Genomic DNA, 16,059 nt, shown 5'->3' with positions numbered 1-16,059 from the left:
GTTTTATTACAAGTAAAATTTTAAATTATGAGAACACTTCTTCATAGGCTGAGTAAATTGTAAGCTTTAGGAGTACAGACACTGAGTCTGTTTGTTTTGCTCAAGATGTTATCTTATTACCTAGCATAGTACCTGCTATATAGCTGGCAGTCAAGCGTTCTGTGTTCAATGAATGAATGAGTGACTGAAAGAGTTCTCTATTCATGTTCCTTCCTAACCCTTTCTTTTTTCTCCGTGAGGTTTTTCTTTCTTCCATTTTTAATTGTGGTAAAATACACATAACGTAAAATTTACTATCTTAACCATTTTTAAGCATAGGGGTCAGTGGCCTTAAGTAAGTACATTCATATTATTGTGCAACCATCGCCACTATCCATCTCCAGAACTCTTTTCATATGCAAAACTGAACCTATACTCATTAAACTATAAGTCCCCATTGTCCCCTCCCCCAGCCCCTGGCAACCACCATTCTTCCTTCTGCTTCTATGAGTTTGACTACTCTAAACATCTCGTGTAAGTGGAATCATACAGTATTTGTCTTTTTGTGACTGGCTTATTTCACTTAGCATAATATCTTCCACGTTCATCAATGTTGTAGCACAAGTCAGAATGTCCTTCTCTTTTAAGGCCGAATAATATTCCATTGTATGTATATACCACATTTTGCTTGTCCGTTCATCTATCCATAGACACTTCAGATAACAATGGACGTTATTCCATAGATAACAATAGACGTTATTCCATATTTGAATAACGCTATTGTGAACGTGGGTGTGCAAATATCTCTTTGTGACTTGCTTTCAATTCTCTTGGGAGTATACCCAGAAGTGGAATTGTTGGATCATATGATAGTTCTATTTTTAATTTTTTGAGGAATTGCCATGCTGTTTTCCACAGTGGCCGTAGTATTTTACATTCCCACCGGCAGTACATAAAGGTTCCGGTTTTTCCATATCCTTGCCAATACTTGTTATTTACTGATTTTTTGATAGTAGCCATCTTAACAGGTGTGAGGTGATATCTCATAGTTTTGATTTGCATTTCCCTAATGATTAGTGAGGTTGAGCATTTTTTCATGCGCTTATCGGCCATTTGTATATCTTCTTTGGAGAAATTATTGGGGGTATAATTGGCATGTAATAAAAGGTACCCATTTTAAGAATAGAGTTTAAAGAGTTTTGACAGCTGTATATATCTGCACCACCACCACCCCAGTCAATATTTAGGACATTTCTGTCACCCCAGGGGCTACCATATGCCCTTGGGCAGGCAGTTTCCTCCCATCCGTGTCCTCAGACAACTGTTGTTGTGCTCTCTGTCACTAGAGATTCATCTTGCTTGTCCTGGAATTCCACTTACATGGAATTGTACACTATGCACTCCTTTGTGTCTGGCCTCTTTTGGCATATTTTTTTTTTTTAAGATTGGCACCTGAGCTAACAACTGTTGCCAATCTTTTCTCCTCCTCCTCCCCCTCCTTCTCCTCCTCCCCCCCAAAGCCCCCCCGGTACATAGTTGTGTATTCTAGTTGTGAGTGCCTCTGGTTGTGCTATGTGCGACGCCGCCTCAGCATGGCCTGATGAGTGGTGCCATGTCTGCACCCAGGATCTGAACTGGTGAAGTCTCGGGCCGCTGAAGCAGAGCGCGCGAACTTAACCACTTGGCCACAGGGCCGTCCCCAGGGCATAGTATTTTTGAGATTCTTTCATGTTGATGAACATAGGCGGGAGATATTTTAAGAGTGAAAATGCCTGAAGCACTGAGCAGGTGGGAGATCATAACCATAACTGATATTCCTGAAGCTCTTGTGATATGCTGCGTACTGCTCAGGCTCTAAAGATACTATCTTATTTAATCCTAACATCAACCCCATGAGGTGATGTTATTAAACCCATTTTAGAGATGAAGAAACTGAGTCACAGATGTGTAAGTAATTTGCCAAATGTCATACAGCTAACCAGCAGCAGAGCTGGGATTGGAACTCAGAGAAGCTAGCTCCAGAGTCAGTGTGTAAAGCCACCACATTCTGCTGATTTATAGGGCGCTGGATAAACCCCGGCACTTCTGAGGGCCTGGGGTACATGCTGCCCCTCCTCCTGTCCCTCTCTCCACTGCCATCCTCAGCCTCTTCTCATGCTGTGTCACCTAAGGAAGACCACACGTGTACCTGTCCAAACAGAGTCTAAGTTGCAAAACTCCTGGGAAAAAAATGAACGCTGGAGGCATAGAACAAAAGCCATCACATTATATTTCTCATTAGTACCGACTTGCCTGATTTCACAGGCCAGTGCTGACTCTCATGCTTAATTTATCTCATGAGACTGGATAGGAACACACAAAAAATTGGTTCCCCCACTCTTAAGACCGTGTTCATTTGGGCAGAAACAGCAATCCACGTTTCCACAGTATTGGCAAAGTAGTGCTGTCATTCTGTACCACTTCAACAGCGATCCTAGCGCTGCACATTTGTTTTTTTTATTAGCAAACATCCTAAAATGAGACCTTGTCTAGCCAGCATTTCATCGTATCCTCGCAAAGGCCAAATTACTCTGGAAGGGCAGAGGTTATGGTAGCCTGCATTTAATATATTACTCCAAGATGACTGAATGACCTGCCTGAGACCGTACACCTGCTGCCAGGTGATCTTCAACATTAATGGTCGAGCCGGGGTGGAAGGCGTCCCCCAGCCTCATCCTCTAGGCCTTAGCTCTTTCTCTCTTCGCCAGAACAGTGGCCTCCTGGTTCTAAGTAAAAGTATGTTTTCAATTTGGGTTATACTAGTATTAATGACACGCTGTAATTCACTTCCTCCCCAATCAAAGAAGCAATCATTTCTTCATATTTTTATTATGTAAGGATAGAGAGTTTTACCAAGCGATGACCTTAATGACCATCTTCTTTCCTGCTTGCTTTCACAGACCAGTGACCTTTTCTATTTCCTAGTGAGCAAACTGCATGAGTACCTGCCAGAGTCTAGGGATAAGAATGCGCTTCAAAATAAAAGCCGAAGGGCTGATGAACTGGTGTAAGTACTAACTGGATAATCAGAGATCTTTTTCCCCTCGGGTGCTAAAGATAAACGGAAGGCACTGGACAAAATATATACTGTACTAGTGATGAATGGTGCCGCAAGTTTTGCTTCACGTGGATTTTTAAAAATAACATACAATTTGTTCTAATTTTTAAAGAAAGACTACACAAGAAACTAGTAATATTGGGTGTCCCAAAGGGGTAAAAATGGGTGTCTAAAGGAAAGACACCTTTAACTGTTGTCCCTTTTTTACCTTTGAAATTTCAAGCCAAATATTACCTACTTGAAATAGTTTAAATAATTAAAAATAATTTAAAAAGAAAGTAGTGTGTGATTATTGTTAAAACTTTAGAAAAAAATATAAGTAGAGAAAACAATATGAAAATGACTTTTAATCCAGACATCTAGCAATTCATTCATTCATTCAAGAAATATTTTTGAGTGCTTACTATGTAGCCGTCACAGGGTAGGCACTCAACCAACGGTGGCAATTTGATATACAGAATTTCCTTCCTGCACTTTTTTTCTACATGGATATCTGAGTGCAGTTCTATCAAGGATTATGGATTTTGTCGAATTCTGAGCTGGTAATGAAATTGTGCCATTTCTGTGCTTTTTTTCTCTGTTTTCTAGGGCATGCATTGAAATTGTACAGACTCTGGGACTGATGTTCAGAGAAACAGAAACTGAGTCATCGCGCCTGAACACGTTGGCAGCTAAGGAGTAAGGTCTTTAGAAGACTGAGGCCTTGTGTTTGCAACCCATTAACTACTCTGTTGAGTGTCTTCCAAACTCACAACTCTCACCTCTCTGTTCAGTCCCATGAACATCTGTTAGACTCTTGTCTCTCACTTCTTCCTGTCATGAGCAGATTAATTGGCGTGTACTGAGTTCTCTCTGTCTCTCTGCATTATTAAGGGCACAGAGATTTTGTTAGCATAATTTTATTTTTTGTCATTGTTCGGTGAACTTGAAAAAGACCAAATGACTCACCATACATTGAAAACCAGGGAGTCCTTACCAGAATTTTCCAGAGTACCCTTATATCCACGTAACAGCAAAATGACATTGCAAAGGCAGGAGTTACAGTAGCTTCTTTTAATATGTAACTGTGTGACCTTGGAGTGAATGATGAAGGGTTTATTAACATATAGGGTAAGCTGCCATCCTAACGATACTCTAAAGTATGTGGCCCCTTCTCACCTAACTGTCCAGAGGAAATAGTCGAGCTTTCCTCCACCACATCAGCCAGAGACCTGGGTTCCTTCCCTTTTCCTGCTCTGCCATCTTTCCTCAGGCTTTCTCTGTCCTCCTGGTTGAAGCTGACGGACCTTTCTGCCTTTGTTACACCCTCTGGGAAGCAGGTAATAGCGGGCAGGCACATTTCCTTTTTCAGCAAGGCACAGAAGACTGCCATCCACGTTCTGTCGGTGAGAGCTTGAGGCATATGGCCATTTCCAGCTGCAAGAGGGGCTGCAAAGCGTGTCTGTAGTTGGACAGCTATGTGCCTAGCTAAACTTTAGATGGCAATGGGGACATCTGTTATTTAAAGGAAGAATGGAAGAATGTATAGTGAGGGACAATAGCACTCTTTGCCACGGAAAGTAAGTGTTTGCGTATTATCTGCTTGACCTTTTCATGTGATTTATAGACTATGAATTAAATCTTTGGGCAATGTTCTGGCTAAAGATCTTAATTTTTTCCGCTCTCATCAATTGTTTATCTAAATTCCCTATATTAGAAAGTAGAAGGAGGATGAGAGCTATGGACTCGAAAACGTTTGAACCAGAGGGAAGGATAAGAACCTTTGGTAATATTTGTCCAGGCTATTTATCAGAGACCTTTACAAATAAATTTCAGTGATAATATTCGCTAACATTTCTTAAGCAACTTCCTATGTGCCAGGGACTGTGGGCATACTGGACTTTATAGCAGGAGTGGTCGAACATTTCTGTAAAGGGCCTTACAGTAAAGATTTTTGGCTTTTCAAACCATACAGTCTCTGTTGAAACTACAAAAGCGCAAAAGCAGCCATAGACGATACATAAATGAATGGGCACAGCTGTGAGCCGATAACGCTTTATTTACAAACGCAGGCTCTGGGCTGTCTGGCCTGCAGGCCATAGTTTGTTGAGCCCTGCTTACAGCAAACAAGGAAAATACACTCTGTTCCTTTCTCTGCATACTTCCTTATGCAGTTGATCATACTGCCATTTCCTCAATCCCCAAGATGGAGATTTAAGATTATTTCTGATATTTCTGTCTTCTCCCACGCTGAAATTATGGCTAAATCGTGTTGCCCCCTTTTTGGTCTCTACATTTCTCTATCCGAAGTTGGAAAAAATCACTTATTAATCTCTGTTGTAAAGTGTTGTGTTTTAATTGTTGTCTTAACTTGGTTTGGCCACGTCAGCCCTTCTGTATCACGCCTCTTTCCTGATATGACTAATTCTTTTCCTGTCCTTCGATATATATATTATATTGCTATAGAAGAGTGTGGCTGTAATCCTAACTTTTCAGTCAATTTTGATACGCACAGCGTCGAATCAAGTTGCCCATGGCATTAACCAGCACCGTAAATGTCTAAGGTAACTGTATTAGTCTTCTACTGCCCTGTAACAAATTACCACAAACTCAGTGGCTTAAAACAACATACATTTACCATCTCACAGTTCCTGTGGATCAGGAAATCTGGGCAGTTTAGAGGAACCCTCTGTGCAGGGTCTCACAGGGCTGCAGTCTCATCTGAGGCTTGAGCCCTCTTCCAGGCTCATCTGGGTGACTGGTGGCAGAATTGATTTCCTTACAACTGTGAAATTGATGACAGCTTGCTTCTTGGCAGGAGAATCTCTCTGAGCTCAGGGAAGGCCTAAACTCTCTTTTAAAGGGCTCACCTGATTATATCAGGCCCACCCAGGATGACCTTCCTTTGATTAACTCATGTCAACTAATTAGGGTCCTTAATTACATTTGCAAAATCCCTTCACCTTTCTCATCTAACATAATATAATCACCAGAGTGAGAGCCTAACATATTCACAGGTGCTGCCCATACTTAAGGGGAAGGGATTATATAGGATGTACATACCAGGGAGCAGAAATCTTGGAAGCCATATTAGAATTCTGCCTACCACAAATAACATAGATTGACTTTGAGACTATGAGTTTGTCCTTCAAAGTCTGTATTTTAAGATATTATAATACCTTAAGAATTCTTACATTGGAAATAATAACAATCTAAATGAAAGTTATCAAACCATTGGCACCATTTTTAAAGCTGTCATGTCAATCCTATAATAAGTCTTTATTTTCAGGATGAAACTACTGTTTAGATTAAAATTCCTTTCATCTCTTATTGGCCTAGTGGATTTTAAATTGAGTTGGCAGAAGGGGTAGATTTCAAATTAAATTCTGCTTGAGCAAATAAGAAAGCATTTATTCATTTCAGTATCTTCCTGTTTATTTTTTTCATAAGTGGAGATTTTATTAGTTCAACCCACTTCATTGTATTCTTCTTGAAATGTGCCATAATCCTTTCATATTTCAGTATTATTATGGTTGAATTCATATATTATCACAGCAAGTGACCCAGAATTTGGGAGTTCCTTCTCTTAGCCTAGAATGTGCGATACTTTGAAAAGAAGCTGTTGCTGAAAATAAAGGACTAGAATTAAATATAGCAGTGAATGGAATGTCAACTCAAAGTTAATATCAGGAAAAGCTTCTAAATGGAATGTTTTGTTGATTTAGGAAGGGTCTTCTAAAACTAAGATTGGACATTTTAAAACAACCTGAATAAAACATTAGCGAATATCCTGTAGGACGTAGCCTGCTTTTTTGAGAAATGTGCTAACTGACACGATTCTTCTTCTCTTGTAGATATGAGAACTAGACTTGTTTTTGAGTTGGAGAAAGGACGGGGACTTTATTTTTATTAGAATTTTGGTTAACCATGAACTTATAATCATGGTAATGATTTAAATGATTGTAAAAAGATTACGAAGCCGACAATGTTACTGAACAAGGATTGTTTATAGTCTCCTTTATTCCATCAGGAAAGGAATGCTTATGGCTATAGAGAATTTTGTACGGTCCTGTCTGTAAATTCTTTTTCTACTTTTACCGTCGAAGCTACCCTGATACTGTCTTCCATTAGGCAACTGATGTTTCTAGTGGTCTGCCTTCAGCTCCCCTTCCCCCACACATGTGTTGTACTACACATCTGAAGATGGTGTTACTAACCCCGCTCCTCAGGATGCTCACTTTGAATCATGATTTTTTTTTTCCTTTTTATTTTCAAATAATGCGGTACATTATTCAAACCTAGTAACATTTAAGTGAGTTCTTAGTGTACGTTAGTGGACAGTACGCTGCATTTGAAGGCAAAAGACCTGAGGTTTAATACTAGTTTTATTAACTAGTCGCTAGTGGTCTTCGGTGGAATAGTAAACCTCTGAAATGCTTTGTTTAAAAAAGGGTTCTAGAGTCAAAAAACTTGTGATCAAATGAGCATTTTAAGAAATGCTTCATACCGTTTCTCTGTCCTGGACATGCACAGAGCACCTCTGAGAAGTCCGACAGCAGCCAGCCAATGAACGTGGCATAACCAGGTAGTTCCCATACCTCCTTGGCCCACAGAATCTATTTTGACTATAATATTTCTTGGAATTAGTAATCCATAAAAAGCCCTTTGGAAAATAGTGCTCTAATTGAAATCACCCAAACTTCCCTTAAATCCGGATTTTTCCAAGCTATATGAACTTCCAGAACTATAGTTGCTCTGAGCTAAAAGACCAAGAAATTATATTTGCACTTAACTGTCTTATCACTAGACATTTGTTTGCATGTCCAAGGATCCAAAAGTTCAGCCAAGAGTGGTCTGCAATGCTTCTTACTTTTAATTATATTCAGTGTTCACCAACTTTTCTTCACTGCTTTTCTTTTCAAACTTTACTCATTAATTGCCTTTTATTTACTTTTTCAGGGGAACACTATTTAATCTCTTGGTGATTTTAATTAGTGAGCCTCAGATTCCAAAATCTTGTCCTGTGTTTGATATCCAGTTGGTGGCCGATTCAACTTTAGCTGAGATGTCTTTTGATGCTGAGGTGAGATGAGAATTTGGGGATAGACAAAATATAATATAGAGCGGCCCTGGCTTCTTGTCTCCTAATGTGATATTGTCGAATATAGGAATATAATTAAATCAAGGACTAAATATTTTGTCATTAACCTCAAAACTTAGCTATTTTGTCAGTATTAATATATCCATTTTCTATGTTTTAGGGCATGTGTACTAAGGAAAGTAATTAGTATTCTGTGTATATTAGAGAAATCTGTTTGTCTCTATACAAATATTTCTGTATATGTAATTCCACAGTAGAGTCTAATGGGTAAAAAAGCACCATCTTAGAGATTGTAGGGTTAATTCTCCTGCCTCAGTTTACCGTCTCCTTACATATCTCAGTAGTGCAAACTCAGTGAGAGTTACTTTTCTTCTAAGGTTTTACTAAAACATTAGAAATATCAAACTGCCTGGAAAGCACTTATTCTGAAAGAATAAATCAGCTTATTATTAGTTTATTTTGAGCAGACCAACACATAATTTTTTTTTTAAAGGATGGGACATGATTTGATAGTTGTTAAATATCTAATCAGAGTTATGTTTTAGAAAACTCTTTTTTTTATAAAGATTTTATTTTTCCTTTTCTCCCAAAGCCCCCCGGTACATAGTTGTATATATTTTTAGTTGTGGGTCCTTCTAGTTGTGGCATGTGGGACGCCACCTTGGCATGGCTTGATGAGCGGTGCCATGTCCATGCCAGGATTCAAACTGGCAAAACCCTGGGCCACCGAAGCAGAGCATGCGAACTTAATCACTCGGCCACGGGGCCGGCCCCTAAAAAACTCTTAAATTCACTCATTCAGTCAATAAATATTTATTGAGAATCTATTATGAGCTAAACAGTGTGCTGGCAGTGGGGGCCAAACAAGAAGCAAAATAGACCCAATCTCTGCCCTCATTAGTTTATAGTGTGCTTGAGAGACAGCTGTCACTCAAATCTAACACGAGTATATGATTACAGACTGTATATGGAGCATCGACGGTACCACTTTCAACAGTGGAGCGAGTGGATTCGGGATTAGAGAGTGAGATGGAAGCAAGACTCAGATAGGCAGAGCTGTTAAGAAGCTAGTGCAATGGTCCAGCTGAGGGATGCTATGGGCCAGAAGGAAGCTTCCTTGACCCCCAAACAAGACTAAGCTGTCTTTCAGAGCCCTCCTAACTTCCCGTAGTTTTCTTTTAAGGCCTTGTCTCAGTTTGCAACTACGCATTTATTTATTTGATTGTTAGATTGACGTCTGTTCCCCGCTAGCCTGTATATTCCACAAGGGCAGGGCCCATGGCCCTGTTGCTCTCCATTGTATCCCCAACACCCAGTACAGTGTCCGATGCATATTTGTTCAATAAGTACATGAAGAAAAGAAAAAGGATGGTAGTTGTAAAGAGGACAGCTTCCAGAAGTTTTTAGGAAATTGAGTTGATAGGTTGATGTGCAAATAAAAGTGTGAAGATTAGATGACTTTCAGATTCTGGCCTGGGTGTCAGATGAGAATTACAGCGAGAAGGGTGGGTTCAAAGGGGGAATAACAGGCTTGGTTTGGATTAGTTGATTTGATTTGCCTGTGGTAGTTCATATGAAAATATCTAGTGGGCAGAATAGACAGATCTGAATTTCCTGGTTTGGGATTTGCTGATCTTTTGCACCTGGGCTGTTAGTGTGGCCATGAGCAGGTCATATAAATTTCATTCCACAGTCTAATAGAGTGGGAGATGTCAAACTAGTGCTCTTCCTTGCAAAGAATACTGTCAGGGAAAATGTGTTGGCCTGAAGCATGCCCACAGACACTTCTCAGGCACCAAGTAGCCATGGGCTAGAAGACAGCCTCACCAACTGTTTGGAGCTCTTGAGAGCAAAAAAAAAGTCTGTAAGCCATATATACCCATACCACAGAAGGAGTTCTAGTTGAAGTTGGGCATAAGCCTAAATTTTCCAGAGAATCTCCCACCTTAATTCTGGGGAGCACATTTCTGCATTCTTGAAAGAAAGTAGGGTTGTTGATCTGAATGATTTTGCAAATCAATGTGCAGTCTTTTTGTGTTAGTATTCTGTGGGTCATTGTATCTTCTTTCCTTGACCCACTTTCTTAGCCATTATTAAACATGTAGTCTTTTTATGAGAGCTGCTTTGTTTGAGAGATGCTAAACCAAATGGAACAGGAAAACTGACCACAGTAATTATATTTTCAGTTAATCAAAAATTCTTTTATAAGTACCGAAAGGGAACCAGGAGAAAGTACCAGTTTCTGGCTCTGCCAATGATACTGCATTGATTATTATTTAAAATTCTAGTTGCAGAAGCTCATCCTGGAGTACACAGACACGGCTACAGCACTTTTATACGAGATACTTCTTGTCTTTCAGCAGGTACAACAGATATTTTATTATACATATTATATTGTGTGATTATTATATACATCATATGACTTCTAGATGATACATGTACAGTATATGATTAATAATACACCTTTTTTAAAATGCCCCTATTAGAGATGGTCTCCGACACTGGCTGACTTCACTGATGCTACATTTGCTTTTAAGTGCTCATCCAGCTTATTTTCCTAGATGCTGCTTTTAAAGATTTGATTAATCCAGATAAAATATATTTGAGAATGAATATCCTTTTAGGTACAACTTGACCTTCATGACTATAACTCGTTTATTTACTTGGGTCTCTTAGGGAAATCTTGGATTGGGATCCACAAAGTTTGCTGTGAGCTGGCTGATGTCCTTCCTGCAAAGTCGTGCTCCCATAGTAAGTACCTAGAAGCAAGAACAAAACCCCCACTCAAGGCTAATTAAACAGATGCTCTTGTGCTTAATTAATATAACGCAGATTTTCTCCATAAGTAGTCAGGTTTATAAAACAGAAGCAAAATGTAAATTTGATTATTTTGTTATTTAATTAAAATAAAATGTTTTTATGTTTGGGGCCTGAATGTTTAAGGTACTGAAATGACATCTTAAATGTGATCTTTATTTCATGAAAAACCCTAAGATATATGTAGGAAACAGAATATTAAAATATTGGATGTATAATTAAGTGAAAAAAATGACCATTTACCTGAAACAGTGAGTTTGGGTTGGTGAGTATGAACATGACACTTAGGATCACCTGGACGCTGTGACCTGGCAGCCACCCTCCTGGTCCATGGATCACCATCTCTCTGCTTGACACCACAATTTCATCTCCGTGGTCTGTCCCTGTCTTCCCCCCAGACTACAGTCAGAGGGATCTATTCAAAATTTAAATCTGGTTCTGTCATCCCTTGCTTTAAATCTCTCATAATGAGTAAAGACTAAACTCCGTATATGGCCCACAAGGCTGTGCGTGTTACGGCCCCCCAGTTTCCTCTAGTCCCTCACTCTCCCGGCTGTGAGGGCCTCTTACTCACTGCCCATCTCCGACACCCCCCTCTCCTCTCGGGACCTAGGCGGTTGCCTCTGTCTGTCTGTAATGCGTTTCCCTCCCTTTTCCACCTGGTTAGCTCCTCCTCATCCTTCGGGCCTCAGTGCCGCCTCCTCTGACTAGGTCAGACCCCCCGTTTGAGGCACACATAACCATAGCGTGGCGTCTTCCTCCTTTCCTTCGTAGGGCTTGTCGCTGTGCAGTTTACGTTTGGTCCTTCCCTGTGGTAGCCATTGGTGCCCACACGTATCCTGGCTCTCTCTCCTTCCAGGCACATGATAGGATTGTACCTCCCTCCCCACTTGAAGTTTGGTGGGTCTCTGTTCTTGCTTTGGCCAAGGGCCTGTGAGCAGAAGTCGCCTTGCCACAGGGTTCAGGAGCCACTGCATGCTTCCCTGCATTCCCTTTTCCTTCTGGCCTGTGACTGGGGACATTCCATACGGTCCTGAGTGACTACAATGAGCAGAACCCCCTACCGACCCATAAGGGACACGCAGTGTGGGCAAGTCATAAACCTGTGCTGTTTTAAGCAAAGCACTGATATTTTGTGAGGTTTGTTACCACAGCATAACCTTGTCTATCACGACTCACAGAATGTCTTTCTCCCCCAACAGACTCCAAGTGCCATGAGGGTAGGAGCTGTCTGTTGTGCTAGACACATAACAGATATTCAGTGAAATACCTGCTGAATTAATCCTAATAAAGGCCTCATCCTTTAATCTCTTCTCATCTCTCCAAACTTAGTCTCCCTTTATTCATTCATGTAGTCGTACATTCAATCCACATACATTTAATTGGAAATCTCTTCAAAAAGTAGTAATCCAAACTAAATTTTCCTTGCTAATGGAGGCTCCGCCATGAGGTAATACGTTCTCTTTCCATGTAGAAACGTGCCCCCAGTGACATCAGCGGTTCCCTGCTTTGAGCTGTTTTTCTAGAGTGATGTCGAGCTTGTCCTAGGGAATCCAGATCCTCTTGCCAGGCTTATGTTCACAAAAACCTAGCTGGGGCCTGAGGGTACACTTTTCAGTAGTATAGCCAACTGCCTTATGCAGAGATCGAGCCCATGAACTTGGCTGCTTTAGCAGCACACGGACCCTCACCAGACTCAGGCCCACTTCAAGGAGTGACATACGTTACAGTCATCACAGCAACAGAAACTCGTATGTCCAAGAGGCCAGACTCTGCCTTTTTCTGTGGGGTGGTGGCAGACCCCCGTCATCTCAACCAGTGTGTGAGATCTGGGGTCCTAAGGACTCCAAGCAACAGGCACGTTTCTTCCTCAACCTCTAGGGTTGGTTCACCAAAGGAAGTGAGCTGAGTATGAGGCCAGCCTGTGACCACAAACCATGTCAGGATGAAGAGTGGGAAAAGGACCTCTGACTGTTGAGAGCTTCAATATTAGCCCAGTTCTAAAGAGTTTGGGTAGAAACAGAGTATTTGAGAGACATTTCAGGCAAGGAAACTGTTGGGATCATTGATGACACCTGCATGTCAGTCGGCTCTGGCTGATTTTCTTACTTGGTCAGAGCAAGATGCTAAAGAAATTTAAAATTTAATGCCTAAATGGGCATTGTTTTGTTCCATTGCTGCAGACTCTCTACCCTCAGTCTGTGTTTGCCTGATGCAATATTTAGTCAATATGTGTAAATGGATTTGGATTAGGAAAAACACTTCAAACCACCTGCCCTACTTAGGAAGGGCCAGTAGCAACGTCAATAGACAAGGCAACACATTGATTGATACTAATTTAATAGGTGTGCAGAGTGACCTGCTGGTTGGAGCTTGAAAGGGCGCTAGCATTCCTTCTTGATTTTTATAGTGGCTTCTATCTATGGATAGTAGTTTGAAAATGCAACCCCTCTCCGCGAAAAAAAAGATTTATGGAATCCATTGTTCATATTTTTTATTTAGTTCTGTTGTGAATGCCAGCTTTTTGTGTGTGTGCGAAGCAGGAACCCAATAACTTCACATTATTGCTACTTTTTTCCATTTTAATTTCCCCCTGAGAAATGACAGCAGAAGTGCTCTTGACGAAAAGTCCAGCTAACAGTGACATCAGCATTACTTGCGGGGCAGGCCCTGTGGCCGAGTGGTTAAGTTCGCGTGCTCTGCTGCGGCGGCCCAGGGTTTTGCCAGTTCGGATCCTGGGTGCGGACAGCACACGGCTTGTCAGGCCACGTTGAGGCAGTGTCCCACATGCCACAGCTAGAAGGACCTGCACCTAAGATAAACAACTGTGTACGGGGGTGGAGGTGGGGAAGTTGGGGAGATAAAGCAGAAAAAAAAAAAAAGATTGGCAACAGTTGTTAGCTCAGGTGCCAATCTTTAAAAAAAATTAAAAATTAAAAAAATTTAAAAAACCCAAAACCAAAAAAACACGTTACTTGCTTGTGTCAAGCCTGGTTTTCTTTGCTTTCTCACTTAGTGTTCTCAAGGTGTGGTCCAGGGAACGAATCCATCAGAATTGCTTATGGTGGATCCCTGGAGATGGGCCCAGGATTCTGCATGTTGAGTGAGCGGCCTAGGTGCCTTCTATGCATACTAACGTGTGAGAACCACTGCCTTGTAGGAACCTTCTTTGAAAGGTCACGGGCAGTTGCTGTCTGTGGGCCATTTGTTCTTAACAGTAGAACAGAGGAGAAACCACCTTCCCTCCTGGAGGAGGCGTAGACCTTTCTGAGCCCCCCACTATCCTCACTCCTGCTTGCGATGTTCTCCTTCCGCTTTGGCGCCGAACTTCCTTGACAGTCAGTCCTTGTTCTGATTTTCCTTGTAGGGGGGCAGTTGGCAAACCTAGTTGGTCTATGGTCTGGTGCTCTGAGTCCCATTTCAATGAGAAATAGTGCGAGGGCAGAGTGTGAGGGGTGCTGGGGCCCAGCCTGGACTCACAGCGGAGGCTCCAACTGGACAGGTGCGGCCCCCACGTAACCGCGTTTTCCTCGTCTAGATGACTTTCGTGGCCAGTGTTGTGAAACAAGTGGTGAAGGGGCTTTCAGCTTCGCTCCAGCTGCTGAGTCCCGGCCAGGCAGTTCTGTTGTACCAGCAGCTCTGCATCCTCAGGAGCTGCCTGCAGTACAGCAAGACTTTAGCCGAGTATATTAGGAATGACTACAGAGAAGAATTCCGGTAAGAAAAAGTCTGAATCTAATCTTCACTAAAACCCACCCGTTTCTGATTTTCATGCAACACGGCCCCATACTTAGGAGATTAAGTGACGATGGGAAATTCTACTTTTGTTTTTAATAATGTTTCACTTTGATCTGCAGTCAAGTAGGATTTGGGGGAGCCCTAAGAACCACTGCCATTTGGAGTATATTCCCAGGCCAGAAAAGACAGTGAAGCATCAAGCTATCCGTGAAGAAGTGCTTCTCACTCACGTCTCTATGGCAGCCAGCATCTCACAGAAACAGTCATGACTTTAACATGCTGTAACAAACCCTACCGAAGGAAAGGGTAAATTATGGATTGTGAATTCAACCGAGTCATTGAAAAAAACCCAATGTTTCTCCTCTAAAGGAGAAACAATTAACGAATGCAGTTACTAGTTTTTTGGTTTCATTTATCCTCTCTTACTCAGTAATAAAACAGTAAGAAAAGAGCAGCAGCAAGCGCTGGTTTCATCAGCCGGCTTGTTCCGCACCTCAGGGGCTCTCCTGTTTACAGGCAGAGCCAAGCGCACTTAGCGGTACAGCCCTGCATTTGCACCTGTCAAAGAAAAACCCCAGGTTGTGTCTGACTTAAGATGGAAGGCTGCAGCAGGCATAGCTTTGCCCCCCGTTGGGATGGAGACACAAAAGGATGTGGGGGCATACGTTATGGCCTTGGCTTAGCTTTTACAAAATTGTAGCCCAATTTGTGGACCCTGTTTTTCTTCCTTGGGGTTTTACACCGTAGGTTCCATTCTGGCACCTATAAAAGGATTTTGGGGGCCGGCCTGGTGGCGCAGCGGTTAAGTATGCACGTTCTGCTTTGGCAGCCTGGGGTTCACTGGTTCCAACCATCCCGGGTGCGGACATGGCACCACTTGGCAAGCCATGCTGTGGTCGGCGTCCCACATATAAAGTAGAGGAAGATGGGCACGAATGTTAGCTCAGGGCCAGTCTTCCTCAGCAAAAAGAAGGGGATTGGCCACAGATGTTAGCTCAGGGCTAATCTTGCTCAAAAAAAAAAAAAAAAAAGGATTTTGTTTGGCCCACACAACCGAATCTTTCCCTCCCTTTTTTTTTTAAGGTAAAATTCATACAAGTGTGAAAATCACCATTTTAAACAATTAAAAAGTGCAATTCACTGGTTTTTATACATTTCACAATGTTGTGCAACCATCCACACTCTCATTGCAGAATGTTTTCATCACCCCTAAAGAAACCTGGGGCCCATTAAGCGGTCACATCCCATTCTCCCCTCCCCCCAGCCCCTGGAACCACTCATCTACTTTCTGTCTTTGTGGATTCGCCTATTCTGGACATTTCCTACAATATATGGCCTTTTGTGTCTG

The 16,059-nt window shown here is 41.7% G+C and overlaps 1 protein-coding gene and 1 long non-coding RNA gene across 10 annotated transcripts in view; one reads left to right on the top strand and one right to left on the bottom strand.

Annotated features, from left to right (window-relative positions):
* Positions 1-16,059, bottom strand: part of LOC111774019 (uncharacterized) — a 59,213-nt gene that overhangs the window by 15,124 nt on the left and 28,030 nt on the right. The window lies entirely within an intron of this gene.
* C6H12orf56 (chromosome 6 C12orf56 homolog) overlaps positions 1-16,059 on the top strand; it is an 85,609-nt gene that overhangs the window by 62,830 nt on the left and 6,720 nt on the right. For 5 of the 9 annotated variants that reach the window (XM_023643931.2, XM_023643933.2, XM_023643936.2 and 2 more), the window contains 6 exons: positions 2,919-3,025; positions 3,665-3,754; positions 8,015-8,138; positions 10,445-10,519; positions 10,833-10,907; positions 14,512-14,690. In XM_023643931.2, coding sequence (XP_023499699.2) covers positions 2,919-3,025; positions 3,665-3,754; positions 8,015-8,138; positions 10,445-10,519; positions 10,833-10,907; positions 14,512-14,690 — 650 coding nt within the window. The remainder of the gene's footprint in view (positions 1-2,918; positions 3,026-3,664; positions 3,755-8,014; positions 8,139-10,444; positions 10,520-10,832; positions 10,908-14,511; positions 14,691-16,059) is intronic. The other 4 variants (XM_070271849.1, XM_023643932.2, XM_023643938.2 and 1 more) reach the window with 3 other exon arrangements.

Source organism: Equus caballus, chromosome 6 (assembly GCF_041296265.1).
Source record: "Equus caballus isolate H_3958 breed thoroughbred chromosome 6, TB-T2T, whole genome shotgun sequence".
NCBI classification, from domain to species: Eukaryota; Metazoa; Chordata; class Mammalia; order Perissodactyla; family Equidae; genus Equus; species Equus caballus.
The sequence above is the reverse complement of the archived record's forward strand: the minus strand, read 5'-3'. Positions and strand labels throughout refer to the sequence as shown.